The sequence below is a fragment of the Podarcis gaigeae genome, assembly GCF_964106915.1.
Source record: "Podarcis gaigeae genome assembly, chromosome: 14".
Classification (NCBI taxonomy): domain Eukaryota; kingdom Metazoa; phylum Chordata; class Lepidosauria; order Squamata; family Lacertidae; genus Podarcis; species Podarcis gaigeae.
The window spans coordinates 26723283-26740105 of NC_139690.1; the positions used below are offsets into that span (position 1 = coordinate 26723283).

The following is a 16823-nucleotide window of genomic DNA, read 5'->3' on the forward strand; positions in this document are numbered from 1 at the left end:
AGAGCTCAAGAAGAGTTGTTTCCTTGGGAAACAGATCCTAGGTCATTGTTACTCTTTGGATATATTTTATTTTGTCAGTGGAGTTAAATACTTTCTGGACAGGATGATTCCCTTTTTGAAATACTTACATGGTAACCATTCGAATTTCCTTCTGATCCCTTCACCCCACCCTTGTTTGGTGATGGCAGTCATTAATGGTTTAGGGATTTGACCTCTTTGATATCTTGAGAAACAGTGTTCTACCCTGATAATTGTGAATAACACTGTGTACCTCTCTCTTTTAATGCATGTAACTAGGATGATAAGTTGGTTTAGTTCCAATTCTTACCTTGCCTGATAGCAGTTGTCTGTGGATTAGTGAGGCACTGGAACCTCTAATTGTTTGAAAGATGATCAACTCACTCTTGATTGTCTAAGAAACATGGGAATAAATTTCTTGCTAGTCCTGGCCATATTCTACCTAAAACATTTGCAGCATCAATCTCACCCCATCACCATGCCAGTTCTGTTAATAAAAGGGCATGGTTACAGTGACTGCAACAAAGACAGATTTATACTCCTTCTGGCCCCAGGAGAGCTTTGATAGACCTGGTTTCCTAATGAGAAGGCAAGACAAACATTCCTGATTTGGTGGACCATAGTATCTGGGACACAACTGCTTGACAATTTCCTTAACTGTAGCAAAATTATAGCTACTTCCAACTCTAGCAACTTCTGGCATCCCTCTCTGATTCAAACTGATTAACAACATCTAACAACTTTTTATAAGGAACCATCTGGGCTTCCTTTTTCTCCTGTAATTTACATGGGAGTTCATTTGTGTTGAAAACTATGTAGCGGAAAATGTCATTTAACTGTTCTTTGAAGCAGTCCTCATTTTCCATGGGTTCTGTTGTGTAAGTTGATTTGTTCTCGCTTTCCAAATTACTTGCTTGTGTAAAGCAAGTGCAATTCAGCCTCATGCATCCCTACTGTAGAAAGTGCATGAAAGACTTCAGTTTCTATTTTGCTGATAAGGGCTGTTAGAAAAGAGTGTTGTGGTGACACCTAGAGATGGAGAACAAACATTACAGCACGGTTTTAGTACAACAAGCATCATAGATGAAAAAGCAATCTTTTAGTCCTAAGAGGTTCCCAGATAGCTAAGTGTAGAAAAGCCATTGCATGTATGCTTGTAGACCCATTTCAATATCAGTGGTGTTAAAAGAATGTACGTTTGTGCATGAGACTTTTCTCCAAGCCATTCAAGGAGCCTTTGAGGAAGATGTCTTTATTTTCCACCCCACTCCCTAATCTGAATATGCTTTTCTTGCAGATTTATCTAATGAGGTTGTACATAAAACTCATAGGGTGTCTTGTTGAGAACAAACTGAACTGAACCTCCTTTGTTAATGCCCCAAGGAATCCCGGCTTGCCACATCTGGGTGTAATACCTTTAGCTATTAATAATAACCCAGTGCAATCCACTTAAATGATTCACGAGGATGAATGGGAGTGAAACCAATCTGTTTGTATTCTAGTTGATTTAAAAACACGAGCTGATCTGCCTCAGGTGTACATCTCTAACTTTGCACAGTGCAAAAGGGTTGAATAAGGCTAAGGAGCATTTTCCACTGACAATGAGCATTTTGTAAAGGGCTTGGAAGAAGATTTCAGGTTCTCAGGCATGTAGACCGTCTTCCTGCTGTTTTTCTTTCTTTATTAGGGCACTTATACCCCACCCTTCTATGTCTGACAAATGAGCCACTCAAGGCACTTATGAATGATGTTTAACACATTTAGCAGTACAATCTGAAGAGAGTTTTTAAGTTCTGTTGAACATGCTTAGAAATCCTCCCTATGACCAGAAACCCTGATAAGGTAGTGTTTCGGCTTACAGTGAGGGTTCTAAGTATGTTCAACACACTCTTCAGGCATTGGCACTAAATGTACAAAGGTCTGGAGAGCAGCCAGCATGTCTGGGGGCATTGGGGCAGGATTGCTTGCTCCTGTCCACATTTTAATGCAAATGCCAGAACATGGCTATAGAGATGCATATTATCTGCGTGCTAGTGACTGCCAATTCCAGATCCCTGAGTGATCTTTCTCAGCAGTTTCATGTAGATGTTGAAGCTATGTGTGACACTATATATATGTTGTAGGTCACTTTGAGTTAACCTGCTGAAAAAAGGACCAATAAATTTAAGAAATAATAATATGCACCAGGAAGAACTAACAGGGTGCTATGTGGCTGTTGTGCACTATAACTCTGATCACCCCTGAGTGTTCATCTTGCTGGCTGGGGCTCATGGCAGTTGTAGTCCACAAAATCTAGATGACATCATATTGGCTACGCTTGCTTGTTTACACCAAAGGTGAAAATCTTGAGCAGGTATCTCCCAGCAGCAGTTCTGAAGTCTGTACTCTGTGAGGGACCAAAGCCACTGTTAATAGAGTGCTCTCAAGCCCCATCCATGTATGCCAGTAGTAGGGAACTTTTGGCCCTCCAAATGTTGCTGAACTACAATTCTCATAATTCCTAGCCATTAGTCATCTTTGCTGATGGAAGTTGAGGAGCAGCAACATCTGGAGGGCCAAAGACTGCCCACACTTGATGTGGGCACATTCCTGAGGGACACAACCCTGGCTAACGTCTTGTACCTATTGACCACAGTTTTGGTTGGTCAGATTAGGTTTGCTATAAAAATATTCTGATGTATTTCAGTCTTCTGTAAACATTTGTATCTTCAAACTGCAAGAAAGAGTTCCAGAGCTGGGTTATCACCAGCTCAAAATCTTCATACTGAAGACCTTGGCTAGATTTAGAAACTTCTGAGAACAGGCAAGTGGAAACATGCCATATTGGGTTAGACAAGTTTGGTCACTCTAGCTAAGCTCCTTGTCTCCAAGTGTGGCTAATATTAAAATGCTTGAGAGGAACAGGACAATTATCATTTTAACGTCATTCACATTTTGTTCTTGGCAACCAGAATGCATTTACAGTTTTAAAATGAAAAATACTGTTTCCCAAAGAACCTGCTTGCACAAGGTAACTTGAAACCTAGGGTTCACAAATGCTCATTTGCCAGTGAGCACTTTATTTTTTGGGGGGGTGTCTAGCAGAGGAAACAGTTTTTTAAAGTTGGCAAAACAAAAATGGAGAGAGTGCCTTTGTTTTTGATGGTGGGATTAGTATCATGGATGGCTACGCAAACACACTATTCCCTACCCCAGTAAAACCCCTTTTCTGGGCAGGAAGTACCAAAGGGATGTTTTGTTTTGAGAGGGATGTTTAAGAAAATCAAGCATTATGGGCTTCTAGAAACTAGCTGGCTACCAAATCCAGGCCAAATTTGTGGTCCCTGCTTGAAGCTGTGTGAATATTTGATATTTCAAGTCCATAAATTTTTGGCACTTCTTGTTTTGTCAGTAAATAATACTTACCTTTTTCATAACCAATAAAGATTTTATTATGTGAATGGCCTGTGGCCCAAGCATTAATAAACAACATGTACATCAAGCATTTTATTAGGGAAACTGAGAAACCCTTGTGGGGGGTAGGAAGCAATGGAAGAGAACTCACATACAGTTTTATGTTTTGTGATAGGATTTCAAAAGTTTTACAATTGAGTTGAAAGGATTTGTTTGTTTCTTCTGCTCTGGATGTGATATTCTAGTGCAATAGCTACTCCTTTTGTACGGTTTAAAAAAACTTGGAACTGGTATATTTTGCATTTCAAAGCTGAAATTCAAATGAAAACTTCAGTTTTACATTTTGGATTCTGGCAGACCATAGTCAGATTCTACCTTCTATTGTTCTAATATATTTTGTTCTAAATCTTTCCCTATTTTTAAAAATGAAATTAGGATCTTTTAATATCCTCTTCACCTCTTTTACTGCTGCTTCCCTTGCTCTGCTATCTCCTCTCCATCTTGAGGTAACAGGCTCTAAAACCGTGGGGGTTTCTCCATGCCACTCATTACTTGCAGCCCGCACTCTGGAAAAATCTGAGCCTCATCTGTTCATAGACCGACTGGCCATAAATCCAGCAGGCATTTTGTGTCCCCAAAACCCTGGGCTGCTTTTCTGTTTGACTTAGTGGTGTTTTGTTTGGCACTTTAAGAAGTATTGCTTCAAAGAAAAGTCCTCCTCAAGAGGGAACTGAAAGATCATAATGAGCCAGAAAGCAGCAGTGGATTTTCATTGTGTGTATCCACAATACAAGGCTTACTTTAGGCATTAATCCCATGTCAAAGAAGCATAGGTTTTTGGTAGAATAGTGCGTTTTTCCTTGGTGTCTGCAGTTTGTGTCTTCTGCATAGAGCAGCTACCATGTTGTCTAATGTATTCATTGCCACAAGCATGGCCACATCTGCTTACCAAGGCCAAGTGTCCCAGCCCAACAGCATGAAGGTCACTTGTTGAGTGCCTTGCCTCCATTAGGCTCTCAGATACCTCATGGTATGAAGAGAATAAGAGACGAGCGTTGTTTGGGGTGTTATAGCTTTTCGCAAGTGACAGAAAACCATGCCTCATCCACGAGCCTTTGCTCACCACCAATTATCCCTCAGTCCTTGAGAATGTGCAGAGGGCTTGAGAAGGGTGGTGGGGGTCTAATCTCATTTGCTCTGAGATTTGGAGAAGCTGAGAAACATCAAGAGTGTCTTACACTGTTTTGGTATTTTTGAGGAAAATCTCACATCTCCCCCAAGCCTTCTGCATTTTCGCAATGACTCTCTGTGCAGAGAATTGGTGATGAGCACAGATAGGAGCTGGCTAGTAAGCCAAGTGGAAATTTTGGGATCTTTACAAAACCATGCTGCCTTATGCCACCCACATTGCCTTCCACTGCTGTGGGTGATCCTCAAGAATACTACCTCTTTTCAACCAGTTCTAAGAGTTGATGCCTCTATGGCTCTTATTTACAAATGCTGGATTCTGCTAGTGGGAATTATGGCTGGTTTCATTCAGCAGAATCCTAAGGAGTTGCACCGACCCTTCTCCAAGGGCCCATGGCAGAGAATAGTATCTGTACCTAAATATAGGATCTTTGTCCTCAAAATGACACACTGAAGCTATTTTAAGGTATGGAGGAATGAGTGGAAATGAAAACACACACATACACAAAAAATAACCACACAAAAGGGAACAGTTTTCTCTTGCCCCTGTTGAGTCCACAGTTAGCAAGTGTCCATGGCCATGATGTTGCTATAGGTGTGCCATAGGCTGTGCATTATCTGGATGCATCAAGCCCTGGCAATACGTGTCAGAATTCTTGCAGGACTCTACTTTCGTTGAGCCACTGCATCTCTTATGGACCTTAATATGTTTGCTATAATGTTGTGCTGTCTCCAGGAGATTCCTTTTGCATCACTTTCTCAGAAAGAGAAATGCAATGCATCAATTCAGCAATAGAACTTTCTCATTTTAAATAAGTCGGAGTTTATTGTACTATGAAACCTACCCAGCAGACAGTTACTTCCCTATACATTTTATCCTTAGTCATCGCAGTGAGCTCTTTAATTATTTAGCAATGGCCAATTTGCTAGGGAAGATGGAAGGCGTTCTTAGCTAATAAATTGAGCTGATGACCATTGAAATAGAGTGGTGCAGCCTGCTCTAGGCTGAATAGTACAGTGTTCATCAAAGGCAGTAGAAGAGCATTTCTGAATGATTATCGGAGGGGAGCTTTTCCCAACACGGCAAGAAATATTTTAAAAGAGAAAGATTGTGGTGCTATATTTAGCCACTGGCTACTACCAAGGGAGAGAGAAGCACATTCTTTTTTTTAAGCGGAAGGAAATAGAGGCATTCAACTAGATTTTACAAATTTTCTTTCATGCCTTCACATTTGAAACATTTTCTCCTGTAGCTCTAATTGCATCTCTTAACCCCAGTCTTCAATATACACAATTTACATACACCTTCACTTGGCCAAACACTTTGTGTGTGTTTCACATGCATCTCTTTTAATGTGCCTAAAAAGAAGAGCCAGGCAGTGTGATGTTGTGGATATAGTGTTGGATTTGCATTTGTCCAGTCAGCCATGGATCTCCTTCGGCTCTTGTAGCCTTATATACTTTGCGTGGTAGTTGTATGATCTAGGGCAGCCTTTCTCAACCTTGGGTCCCCAGATGTTGTTGAACTACAACTCCCATCACCCCTAGCTAGCAAGGCCAGAGCTCAGGGATGAAGGGACTTGTAGTCCAACAACATCTGGGGACCCAAGGTTGAGAACCGCTGATCTAGGGAGAATCACCCATGTGTTGCTGTCAAGCTCCTGAGGGGAAGAATGAGACGTAAAGTATACATCAGCCTTTCCCAGCTTTGTGTCCCTCCAGATGTGTTGTATTTACAAAAGATCCCAGCTGGCACAGTCATGGTGCCTGGGGCTGATGGGAGTAGGAATCATCCAGCACATCCGGAATACACCATGTTGGGTAAGCTGATATACTCACTAAATGAAAATAGATGATAGAAACTTTTATCTTTCTCCTCAAATAAATACTTTATATTAAAAGAATTTCTGCATTTTAGTACTGTAAAATAAGCCAGGACCCCAGAATAGTCTGCAGTGTTAAAGAATAAGCAATAACTGAGCCATAATCCTTCCCCCCTCCCCCACTATAAAAAGGACTCCTCAGCCATTTCCCCAGGGGAGATGGTTTTGGTTCTAGAGTTCTGGCTAGCTTCCATCTTGATGAATAATATATTGTTAGTGATATATTTGGCTCACTCTCAGTTCCCACTTACAATCAGGAAGATTATTTTTGCTTTCAGTTCCTTTAAATGGTGCAGCTTTCCAGCCCAGTGTTGCCAAATCTGCTGTCACACAAAATATGCCGGTGTAGTGGTAGGCTCCGACTTTGGGGTCGCAGGTTGTAATACATCGTGGTGGTTGTTAAAAAATCCCAGCTTGGAAGGAAACCTCTTTAGTCACTGCAGTGTTGCATCCTTCATTGAAGCTAACTGAGAAATGGAAAATGAATGTCTAGCTTTTCCCAGGATGCTTTTTTGTTTTTTGGTATTTTAATTAAATTACCCTGTTATTTGATGAAACATAGTCCCTTTTTTGTTGAGCTAATTCTTCATTGCCTTGTACTGCAAGCACTTGTTTGAACAGATGTATACTAAAAGCCTCACAGAATCAAAAGACCTAGGTATTTTGGAAGCAGATTAATTCATTGTGAATGAGTTGATATGCTTTTGCTCCGTGAATTACTCAGTGAATAGATATGTTGAAATGATTTACCATGTTACAGGTGCCAGTGTTTTTAGTGGGAAGAAATGCAGTTTAAGAAACTAGTCATTTGAAAAATGCTAAAGTCTATACAGCAATTACCTGATGACATCTATAGTGGAATAATAAGCTATTCTGATATGTCAGAAAGAGACTGGAAGCATCTGAAAGTTTATTCTGTTGGCTACTCTTAAGGCTTACCCCTTTGGTTCTTATGACCACTGTTTTTAAGTTCTGTATCAAATTGTCATGGTTAAGGCCTACATATAAATTTAAGATTTTAATATATATTGAGACTATGGAGATTGGCAGGGTGTGGGTGGGGGCAGGGAGGAAAGCCTGAAATATATAGAGAATACATAGTTTCCTGTCAAAGCTAAACTTGCTTTATTGCACTAAGCAACATGTTTCCAACAGCACAAGGATTTCCCCTTCTCCCCTGACACAGGATGCACAGGGGAGAAGGAGAGTGGGGATATACTGTTACTGTACCTTGCACCAGCACAACTATTTTGTTGGCTAGTACTGATGTACCAGTTTTTACTATTTGATATATTTATGAAATTTGTAAACCCATGCATATTTGTACAAGCAAGGTGGGGAATATATCCAATGCTAGCTAGAGAGATGGGTGCAGACTGCTCTGTCCTATGCTACTTAAGTGCTTGCATTAGTGGAAAATAGAAACCACAAAGTTGGTAATAAAGTAAAGTAAGTATAGTATTGGGGCTGAAACTGTTTTGTATAGCAAGCCACCAAATCTCTGCTAATCTTTAATATTGTATGTTACACTTTATAGCAACATTGAAAACATTTGGATTTTGTGTATGTCTTTATCATAGTGTCTACACAGGAATTAACATTTGCTGATATTGTAGGTCAGGAGTGGGGAACCTGTGGCACTCCAGATATTTTTAGCCTCCCAGCTCCTATCAGTCCCAGCCAGCATGGGCAGTGGCCAGGGAAAATGGGAATTGGAGTCCAACCAGATCTGAAGGTTAGCCACCCTGCTGTAGATTGTTTTGCACAAAGGTTTATGCACTACACATTTGTAGTGAGGAAAACCTTGTCTTATGAGCATTCCATTCATTCCAAAAGTGTATATATTTCATAGCAGTTATTTTTTCTAGTACATTACATTGGTACCTTGGTTCTTGAACTTAATTTGTTCCTGGAGTCTGTTCGACTCCCGAAACGGTTCGAAAATCAAGGTGCGGCTTCTGATTGGCTGCAGGAGCTTCCTGCACTCAAGCAGAAGCCGCATCGGACGTTCGGCTTCCGAAAAAGGTTCACAAACCAGAACACTTACATCCAGGTTTGCAGCATTCGGGAGCCGATTTGTTCGGTAACTAAGCCGTTTGGGAACCAAGGTTTGACTGTATTTCTCTTTTGGAAGCATTGAAAAAATATTCAAGTTTGTCAGGGGAGAAGGTAAGGGTGCATTATTGGGAGAAATATCCAACTCTAGAATATATGTGAGGTTGTGGATCTTCTTTCTGATTATAGATGAAACGTGGGCCTGGCATTAAATTGGCCTTCTCCAACCTGGTGCCCTCCAGAAGATGTTGGACTACAACTCATATCATCCCTGACCATTGGCCATGTTAGGTGGAGCTGATGGGAGTTTTATTTCAACAACACCAGCTTGGGGAAGGCTGTGTTCATGGCTTCTCAGGAGAGGGTGGGGTGTCTGTATTTTCCAAAATGGATGAGTAGAGTGATCCTTCCTTTTGCACATTCAAATCTCCTCTTATTTTCCCATAGCATCCGATAATAGCCAGCGGTTTCGGGAAACCTGCTTTGCATTTGCCCTGACTCCACAGCAAGTGCAGCAGATCAGCAGTTCCATGTAAGTGGTAGTAATTTTTTGACACCTTTTAGTCCTGTGCATCTGAATTCTGAAATGCATAAACCATTTGAGAGAGAGAGAGAGAGAGACAGACACACAGAGAGACAGAGAGCGCGTGTGTGTGTGTGTGTGTGTTTGTGTGTGTGTGCGTGCATAACTGTAAGATTGAAAAACAAGACAGATGTTTGGAATTTAATAACCGAAAGTGAGCTAAAAGAGAGTGGTTAGAGTAGAAGTGCAAGGGAGAGCTACAGTAATTTGGGAAAGGGTTTTTCTGTATGAGTAAATCAGGAGGGATTTGGAGATGGAGTATCCGTCATGGGAGTGAGGACATATTTTTATTTATTTACATGTTTTAGGGGTTTATACCCTCCCTTTCAACAAACCAAAATTGCAAGAAGAACTGTTAATCATGCAACACAGTGACCCACTGGTCCCATGGTATAGTCTGCAGGCACATGAGGCCACCACCTGGCTGCAGCTAAGCAGGTCCAGGTCTGGTCAGTGCCTGGATGGGAGACTACAGTACTTGGGAGCCGCAACTTTGCTCCCTTGGATTCCATGTCAGAAGAAAGGCTGGATATAAAATGTAAGAAAATTGGTAAGTAAGTAAGCAAGGAGAGCAATCAGTAAAATTAAAACAGGTTGGGTTAAAAGGCTCAGGAAAATAAAAGAGCTTGCCTGGTGAGCCTCCCAAGATGGATCCCAGGCTTTTTGAGGGTGTTGAAGCGTAGGCCTGTTTCCCAAAGCAGCATATGAAAGCCCATTAGAGTCCATTGCCTGAGTCATTTAATGTGTGCTGGCCCAAAGCTGTTTTTATGGAATTCCTATTATGTGTTCTGTTTGCATAATTGGGCAAAGTGATACACATTACAGGAAGCACTGCAGAGGTCAATTGTCAGTGAGCTACAGGATCAGATCAAAGGTTCATTTGTGTGTGTGTGTGTGTGTGTGTGTGTGGACAGTAAGGTATGATCCTGGCAAATAAGTCCAGTTCTGGTCAGTGACTCAGCATAGACTGTGAGTAGCATGTTTAACTTTTGAGACCTTTAAATACTCAGATCTTGCATTGGTTTATTGTAATGAACAGTCTTTAACTGATGTCTAATGTCTTTGCTAGGGATATTTCTGGAACCAAATGTGACTTCACTGTGCAGGTCCAGCTAAGGTATTGTTTCCCTACAATTCAGTCTTTGTTTTGGTGGACTTTGCCCCCCCTTCCCTTAAATTCTCTACCAAGGATGGTTGAGATTTGCATATATGATCATGCTTATTTTACATAAATTTTATTTGCCCTGAGACCTCTGGGTATAGGGTGGTATATAAATTATTATTATTATTATTATTATTATTATTATTATTATTATTATTATCACTCTGTTTCCAATAATTGTGGAAAGAAGCACAATAACTCTATGTACTGTAAGCTCCATGCACCCCCCTCCCAGTAATATTGGTAAACAGAGAAGAAGAAGCTCCTCATTACTTCCTATGTTGCTTTTACTTGCCTGTGGCAGAATAATTGGCTGCTGCTTTGATTAATTCTGTCATTATCTGCCAGAGGAGGACTTGCACCTTGGTGTGTGTGTGTTCACACACCTTCAGGGGAGAGGCTGTATGTGTTGTGGTTGAGAGTGCTTGATGCAGCCCAGTGGCCATTTCTAAATCGATGAGACCTAAAGCCCCAGAATGATGCTCTGTGTTAGTAGCTATGTCTTTTGATATCTGTGTGTCTTGCATCTGACACACTTCTCACTTTACTAGCCCCTGATTCACTTGTGGCCCCACAACTCCTCTTCCCTCTTTCCACCCTGAAACAGGATCTGTGTTCAATGGATTCAAGAAAGACAGAGACAGGGAAAAATTGTTCACTGCTACCGTGCTTTCTGCTTAACACCTTCATGTGCAAACACTAGCCTTTTAAATCCATGTCTGAGTTTCAGATTGAACTAAAGGCAGGTGATGGGGAGAATCTAAACTTCACCCTCTTTCCATCTTTCTCCAATTTGCTAGTTGTTGATTTATTAATGTGGGGTATAATTGAGTCTCCTCAGGAGCATGTAATTTCATTCATTCTGTTTAGTGATGTTTGTTGAAAGGGTTGTAGCAGCCTCTTCCTCTGAATTCATCCCTCTGCCTCTTGAGGTCTGATCTTTCTTTTGTCAGCATCTTGGATAGGGAGGTGCCTGCAGACCCGCAGAGGAGAATCTAGCTGGTGCAGCGAGCACTGATATCAGGAAGATGAATGGAATTGGAGTGTGGCTGAACTGAAGCTCTAGAATCTTGACTGTGCGCGCCAGCAGTAATTAGAGAGAGCTGCAGCCACGGCAGCTGTGGAGGTGGAAGAGGGAACAATAGGAAGGAATATCGCCATTGGTTGTAAGCAGCTTTCATAGGACTACGTTAGGTGGAAGAAGCCTGTGACAGGCTGCCTGCGGCACGAGCCCTTCACCACAGGGGTTATATGCAGGATCCATGGTGGAATCCATGGTGGATGGCTCAGAAATACTTTTTAATGGCTTTCTGTTTTACTCTGTAGCTTAGTTGGGTGCACCATCCAGAGAAGTTTTATGATATGAGATGGCATACAAATGACATAAATAAAATTTGATTGGGGGCATTAAGCAAATCCTTTTCCCAATGGTGATGATACCTTTTTAGGTCATCCAATGACTGAACTAGAGGACATGGCGCTCTGATGTGCATACAGTAGGTGTTTCCCCATTTTTTATGGGGACTACTCCACATAATCTGTGGAAGCCTCCATACGCGGATAAGAGTCTGTCTTTTCAGAAACATCTGTCATTCAGGGAATGAAGCTTTTGTGCTCCCCCTGGGGGACCCAGTCTTGCTTCTCTTCCAATAGGAGTCTGTAGCCTGTCTGATTTATTAGCTTTTGAGCTCCCCAAGTTTCAAAGTCTGAAATATTTAATTCAGATTATACCTTACACACTTGGTAATTGGATGCAAAATAAGATGTATGTAGATTTTCTTAGCTTACATAATTGTGTTTTTCTTTCTTTCTTGGAGTGGGGTCTATGCCACCATATTGACTCACGTAAAGTTGTGATTGTGTATGTAAAGTGAGAAATTGTGGGCTTACTGTACAGTGATAGAGCTGGTGGAAGCATAGCTGTCTGGCCTGGGCTGATGGTATTTGTTGTCAAAACTATCTGGAGGGCATCAGATTAGTGAAGACTGCTTCAAAGCACTATGGGACACTGGCTCACAGATAATGATATTTCCTCATGTCACTTGTAGTATTTACAGACCCTGTATAGAGTTTAATATAAAATGTCCCTGAACTCACTGTCTTGTCTTTAGGTTTTGCTTATCTGAGACCAGCTGCCCACAGGAAGATCACTTCCCACCAAATCTTTGCGTGAAAGTTAATGGAAAACCATGTAGTCTTCCTGTGAGTATCCTCAGAAATTTGGCCAATTGTTAAAGATGCTTTCTGGGGGGGGGGGGGAGAAAGAAATTGTTTGGGGGATATTGAAGTGAATAGTGGTGTCTTGAATTGCACCAGATAATTCAAGGCAATGCTACCGAAGTCTTGTATTGAAAGATTCAACAAGTGACACACAAGAAAAGCAAATGAGCTCTTCTGTGACTCCCACTTAACAATGTTTCATTGCCATTTGCCATTCACACCCTCGCTCACATATAGACTGGGGTCTAGGGAAGTTTAAAGAGAGCAGGAGTGGGGGATCCTGAGAGGGACTTCGGAATCATTTTACTCTGTATTTCCTGTCCAGTTCACTCCTCCTCCTGAGAGGTTATAGGAGGATATCAGGGACTGGATGTTGTTTCCCATTCATTAAGAGATGGAAGGCAGTGAGTAAGTAAGGGGAGGCACTGGTCATTGGGCATCAGGTGCCTGCGTCTCAACCTCAGTTCCCTATCAATAAAAGGGGTATGACTGACTTCTGGAAGGTCATTCAAGGACAAACAAGGGGGCAAAAGAGAAGTTGCTTTGCATATTCATGGTGATGTGTGTGTTGTTTCAGGGCTATCTTCCACCAACCAAAAATGGGGTTGAACCAAAGCGACCTAGCAGACCAATCAACATCACCTCACTTGTGCGGCTGTCCACGACAGTACCAAACACAATCGTTGTCTCGTGGACTGCAGAAATAGGAAGAGTGAGTTACAGTTGGCTATCAGAGGGGTGGGGGTGGGGTGGGGGGGCTGTATGAATCTGTAGAAATTCATGAAATTTGACTAGTACTGTCAAGATCTAATACCTTTGTGGAAATCTTTCTGTAGTTTCTTACACTTTTATGTACTGACTATATTTACCTTGCTACATTTGAGTAGGGACCCTGAATGGACTGTATGTAGACGTGTAAGAGGGATATGGAATATAGACAGATTTATTTATGTGTTAAATTTGTTAGTTGTTTACAAAAAAACCCAACATAAATTAAAACCTGGGTGGAAAAACCATTAAAATGCCCGTACATTCTAAAAGGCCACATACAGTTAAAAGCCAAAGATCTGCTTAAAATGAAATGTTTCTGCCTGGTGCCTGAAAATATTCAGCGATGGCACCAGACGAACTTCCCTCCACAGATTGGGAGCCACCACTGAAAAGGCCCATTATTTTGTTGTCACCCTCTGGACCTCCCATGGAAGTCCACGGAAAAGGGCCTTAGATGTCAATTGCAGGTTCCAGGTTGGTTCATATGGGGAGAGGCAGTCCTTGAGGTAATGGGTCTGAGCCACGTAAGTCTTTGTAGGTCCTTGATTGAGAAATAGAAAGCTTAGATAAGGAGATGGAGAAAGGATGTCAATATTGGATTTCCAAAGCATACTGTAAGCAAAAGAAGAAGCAATCCCAATGCCATTGCTTGACTCCATGCAGTTAACATTTAGAGCCCCCACATAAATTAAAGGCTCATAGAGCTGCATGGCACATTCAGTTTGGTAGCCACAAGACTCAAACATGATTGCCTTCTGGAACTTGTAATTAATTCTACAAGGTCTCATAGTGGGTGTTGGTATTTGCAATACCATCTGGGACTTTCAAACACAGATTTCCAGTCTGGATCAACGTAATTCAGGTAAAGGCATAATAACCTTGTTCCAGCTTCTATGCCATGTGACTTCTCTTCCCCACCCCCCAAAATTTCCATCAAAACTTGCTGTGGGCAAGTTCCACGCTCTGTAGATTCAAGCTGTCAGTAAATAATGCTGTTAATTAGCAGCTCTTGTCTTTTGCCCTAATTGAAGCATTAAATAAACATGTAGCCCTCTACAAGTTTGATGGGGAAAACATTTTTAATAACATACTAAGCAATGCTTAATAAAGAAAGGTTTGGCTTTGTTATATCTGGCACTGCTTTTTTTTTAAAAAAAGCAATAGTGTCTACAATTGTGGAATCATAAAGCTGGACAGAATTGGATTCAGATTCCAGCAGGATTCTTTGTGCTTCTAAAGACCTTTGCCTTGAGAAATTTGAGCTCAGGAGAACAAGGCTTTTAGATCAGAGGATGTAGCTTGTAGGCAGCCCTGAGTCCCCAGGTTAATTTTTTAAAATTAAGCACTATCACCCTCCTCTGCTTTCAACTCGTTTTGAGGCTTTCAGGCAGGGCAGCAGGAGATTTAGCTGTAATGTATCTAGCAAAGACAGCTTGTTTGGAGTTCTTAAAAGTAATTTCTGCTACACAGAGCAATGCACTGTTGGTCAAACTTTCATAGCATACACAGAGGGAGGAGGAGCACACCAACAACAGGAAGGTGGGAAAGCAATAAGGTGCACACATATTTTGATAAGAAATCAGCATCTTCAGCTGTCTTTATTGGGGCAATCTGTGGAACACAAGCTTTAAAAGTAAATAAACTTTTCGACTGCATCACTAAAAATTCAATGCCTCCTTTAATGGAATGTCATCACAACCAACATCTTGAACAGAAGGAGTGACGATAGGAACCCACTAACATACCATCTTGCCTCAATAGCCGAGTCTCTTGAAGAATCAGGTTTTTCTGTTTTCTGGAAAATGTAATTGGCAAACTAAGAGTACTGTGATGTCGGGACTTCCGGGTCGGCGCCATCGCCGAATGGCGGGCTCCCTCCGAGCTCCGGAGGGAGCCGGCTTGGCAGGGGCTGGGTCCTACCGCACCGGCGATGCGGGGACCCTTAAAAACCACGGCCAGAGGAGGCCGTGGACATGGAGACTCGGCTGGCACCGTTAGCGCTCTCCCGACTCGTGAAGGAGCCTTTTTAAAGGCTACGGATCGGGTGCCGGGGAGAAGCGTGGTGCTTTGAGTTCTCTGCTATCCCTGCCGAGCGCAGCCGCATGCCATCCGGCGGAGAGCGCTGACTTCTTCTATTGAAAATTCGGCTCTAAAGAAGAACCCGTGAGTAATTGGAATATGGACTAAAAAAAGGGGATAAATTTTTAAAATTCGGAGCGAACGGGGGAGGCGGAAAAAAGGAAGTCAGCCCACCCCTAAATTGTAGAAGAGCCAAAACAAAGGACTGGACAACTAAGATCGAGTGTAACCTTATCTTGCCGAATCAGCAACTTCGCGAGGGAAAATTATAAGATTGAGCTGGAGGAGAAAAGTGGAATTGTTTTAAAAAAGCAACCCCCCCCCCCCCGGAATCCCTGGAGCGATTCGTGAAACTGCCTGGAGAAAAGCGATGGAGGTTTTGACAGCTGTCAAAGAGCTGTCAAAAAGGAAGATTAAAATAGAGACTTTGTTATGAGGACTTTGCCGGTTATATTTGTTATAAATTGAATATAAATTGTTTTAAATATCGGTCAACAAGCTACTTGGTCTGGTGGATGTGATTCTGGAAGGGAACTTTGTTACTGCAATCCACCTAGAGGAGCCGAGGGATATTGCATGTGTTTTTCACAGGAAACTTGAACAGTTGAATGGAACTTTTAATCTCCTGGGAAACTGCAGGAATGGAACATTATTTTGTCTACAGAGGTCTACACACTACAGGAAACAATGGAACTATTTGTTGGAAAATGAAAGGAACATGATGCAATGCTTTGCTCCATGAATAACAAGCCTCTGCAGAGACACTAGAAACTTTTGGAAAAAGAACATTTCTGTGGGAGAACAGAGAAATAAAAAGGAGGAGAATGATTGACAAGAACAAGGAAATAACAAGAACTGGACAGAACTGGGGGAACATTTGGGATATTCAGGTTTGACAAGCTTATGGATACAAAATTGGAGTTTTTACTCCTGGATATAAAAACCTGGATAGAAGAAATGGGCCCTTATCTGATAGACTCCTTCTATGATTGGACATCCGTAATTAAAGACTGGCAAAGAACCTGAGGGACATAGTGTAATGTGGGAACTCCAGGAAGATATTAGAAGTGGAGGGATAGGTGAAACGCAAAGGGGAAAGAGGGGAGGGAAAATTGGAATCCAAAGGCTGTAAAATTACTATTCATATTTATCTTATTTCCATCTGTACTATGTTTGAAAGGGGGAAACTCGTGGAAGGGTATAGATCGATCTTAGGGGATGGGAATTTGGATAAATTGGGTTATTGATGAAGAGTGTAATTTGGGGATAAGAACTTGTTGAATTTAATTGCTTATTTGGAAGATTTGGAACACAAGAGGGGGTAGGGAGGGGAAGTCCTAGTTATTGGCAAAAAGTTTATAGATTGGATTTAATTTGTTTTGATTTGTTTTAATTTGGAAAACCTTAATAAAAATTATTATATATATAAAAAAATAAGAGTACTGTGATGTCCATGGCTTCAGAATTGGCT

At 41.6% G+C, this 16823-nt stretch overlaps 1 protein-coding gene across 3 annotated transcripts in view; it reads left to right on the forward strand.

Annotated features, from left to right (window-relative positions):
- PIAS1 (protein inhibitor of activated STAT 1) overlaps positions 1-16823 on the forward strand; it is a 53285-nt gene that overhangs the window by 24018 nt on the left and 12444 nt on the right. For all 3 annotated transcript variants that reach the window (XM_083713146.1, XM_083713148.1, XM_083713147.1), the window contains exons 3-6: positions 8985-9069; positions 10190-10237; positions 12394-12484; positions 13080-13214. In XM_083713146.1, coding sequence (XP_083569272.1) covers positions 8985-9069; positions 10190-10237; positions 12394-12484; positions 13080-13214 — 359 coding nt within the window. The remainder of the gene's footprint in view (positions 1-8984; positions 9070-10189; positions 10238-12393; positions 12485-13079; positions 13215-16823) is intronic.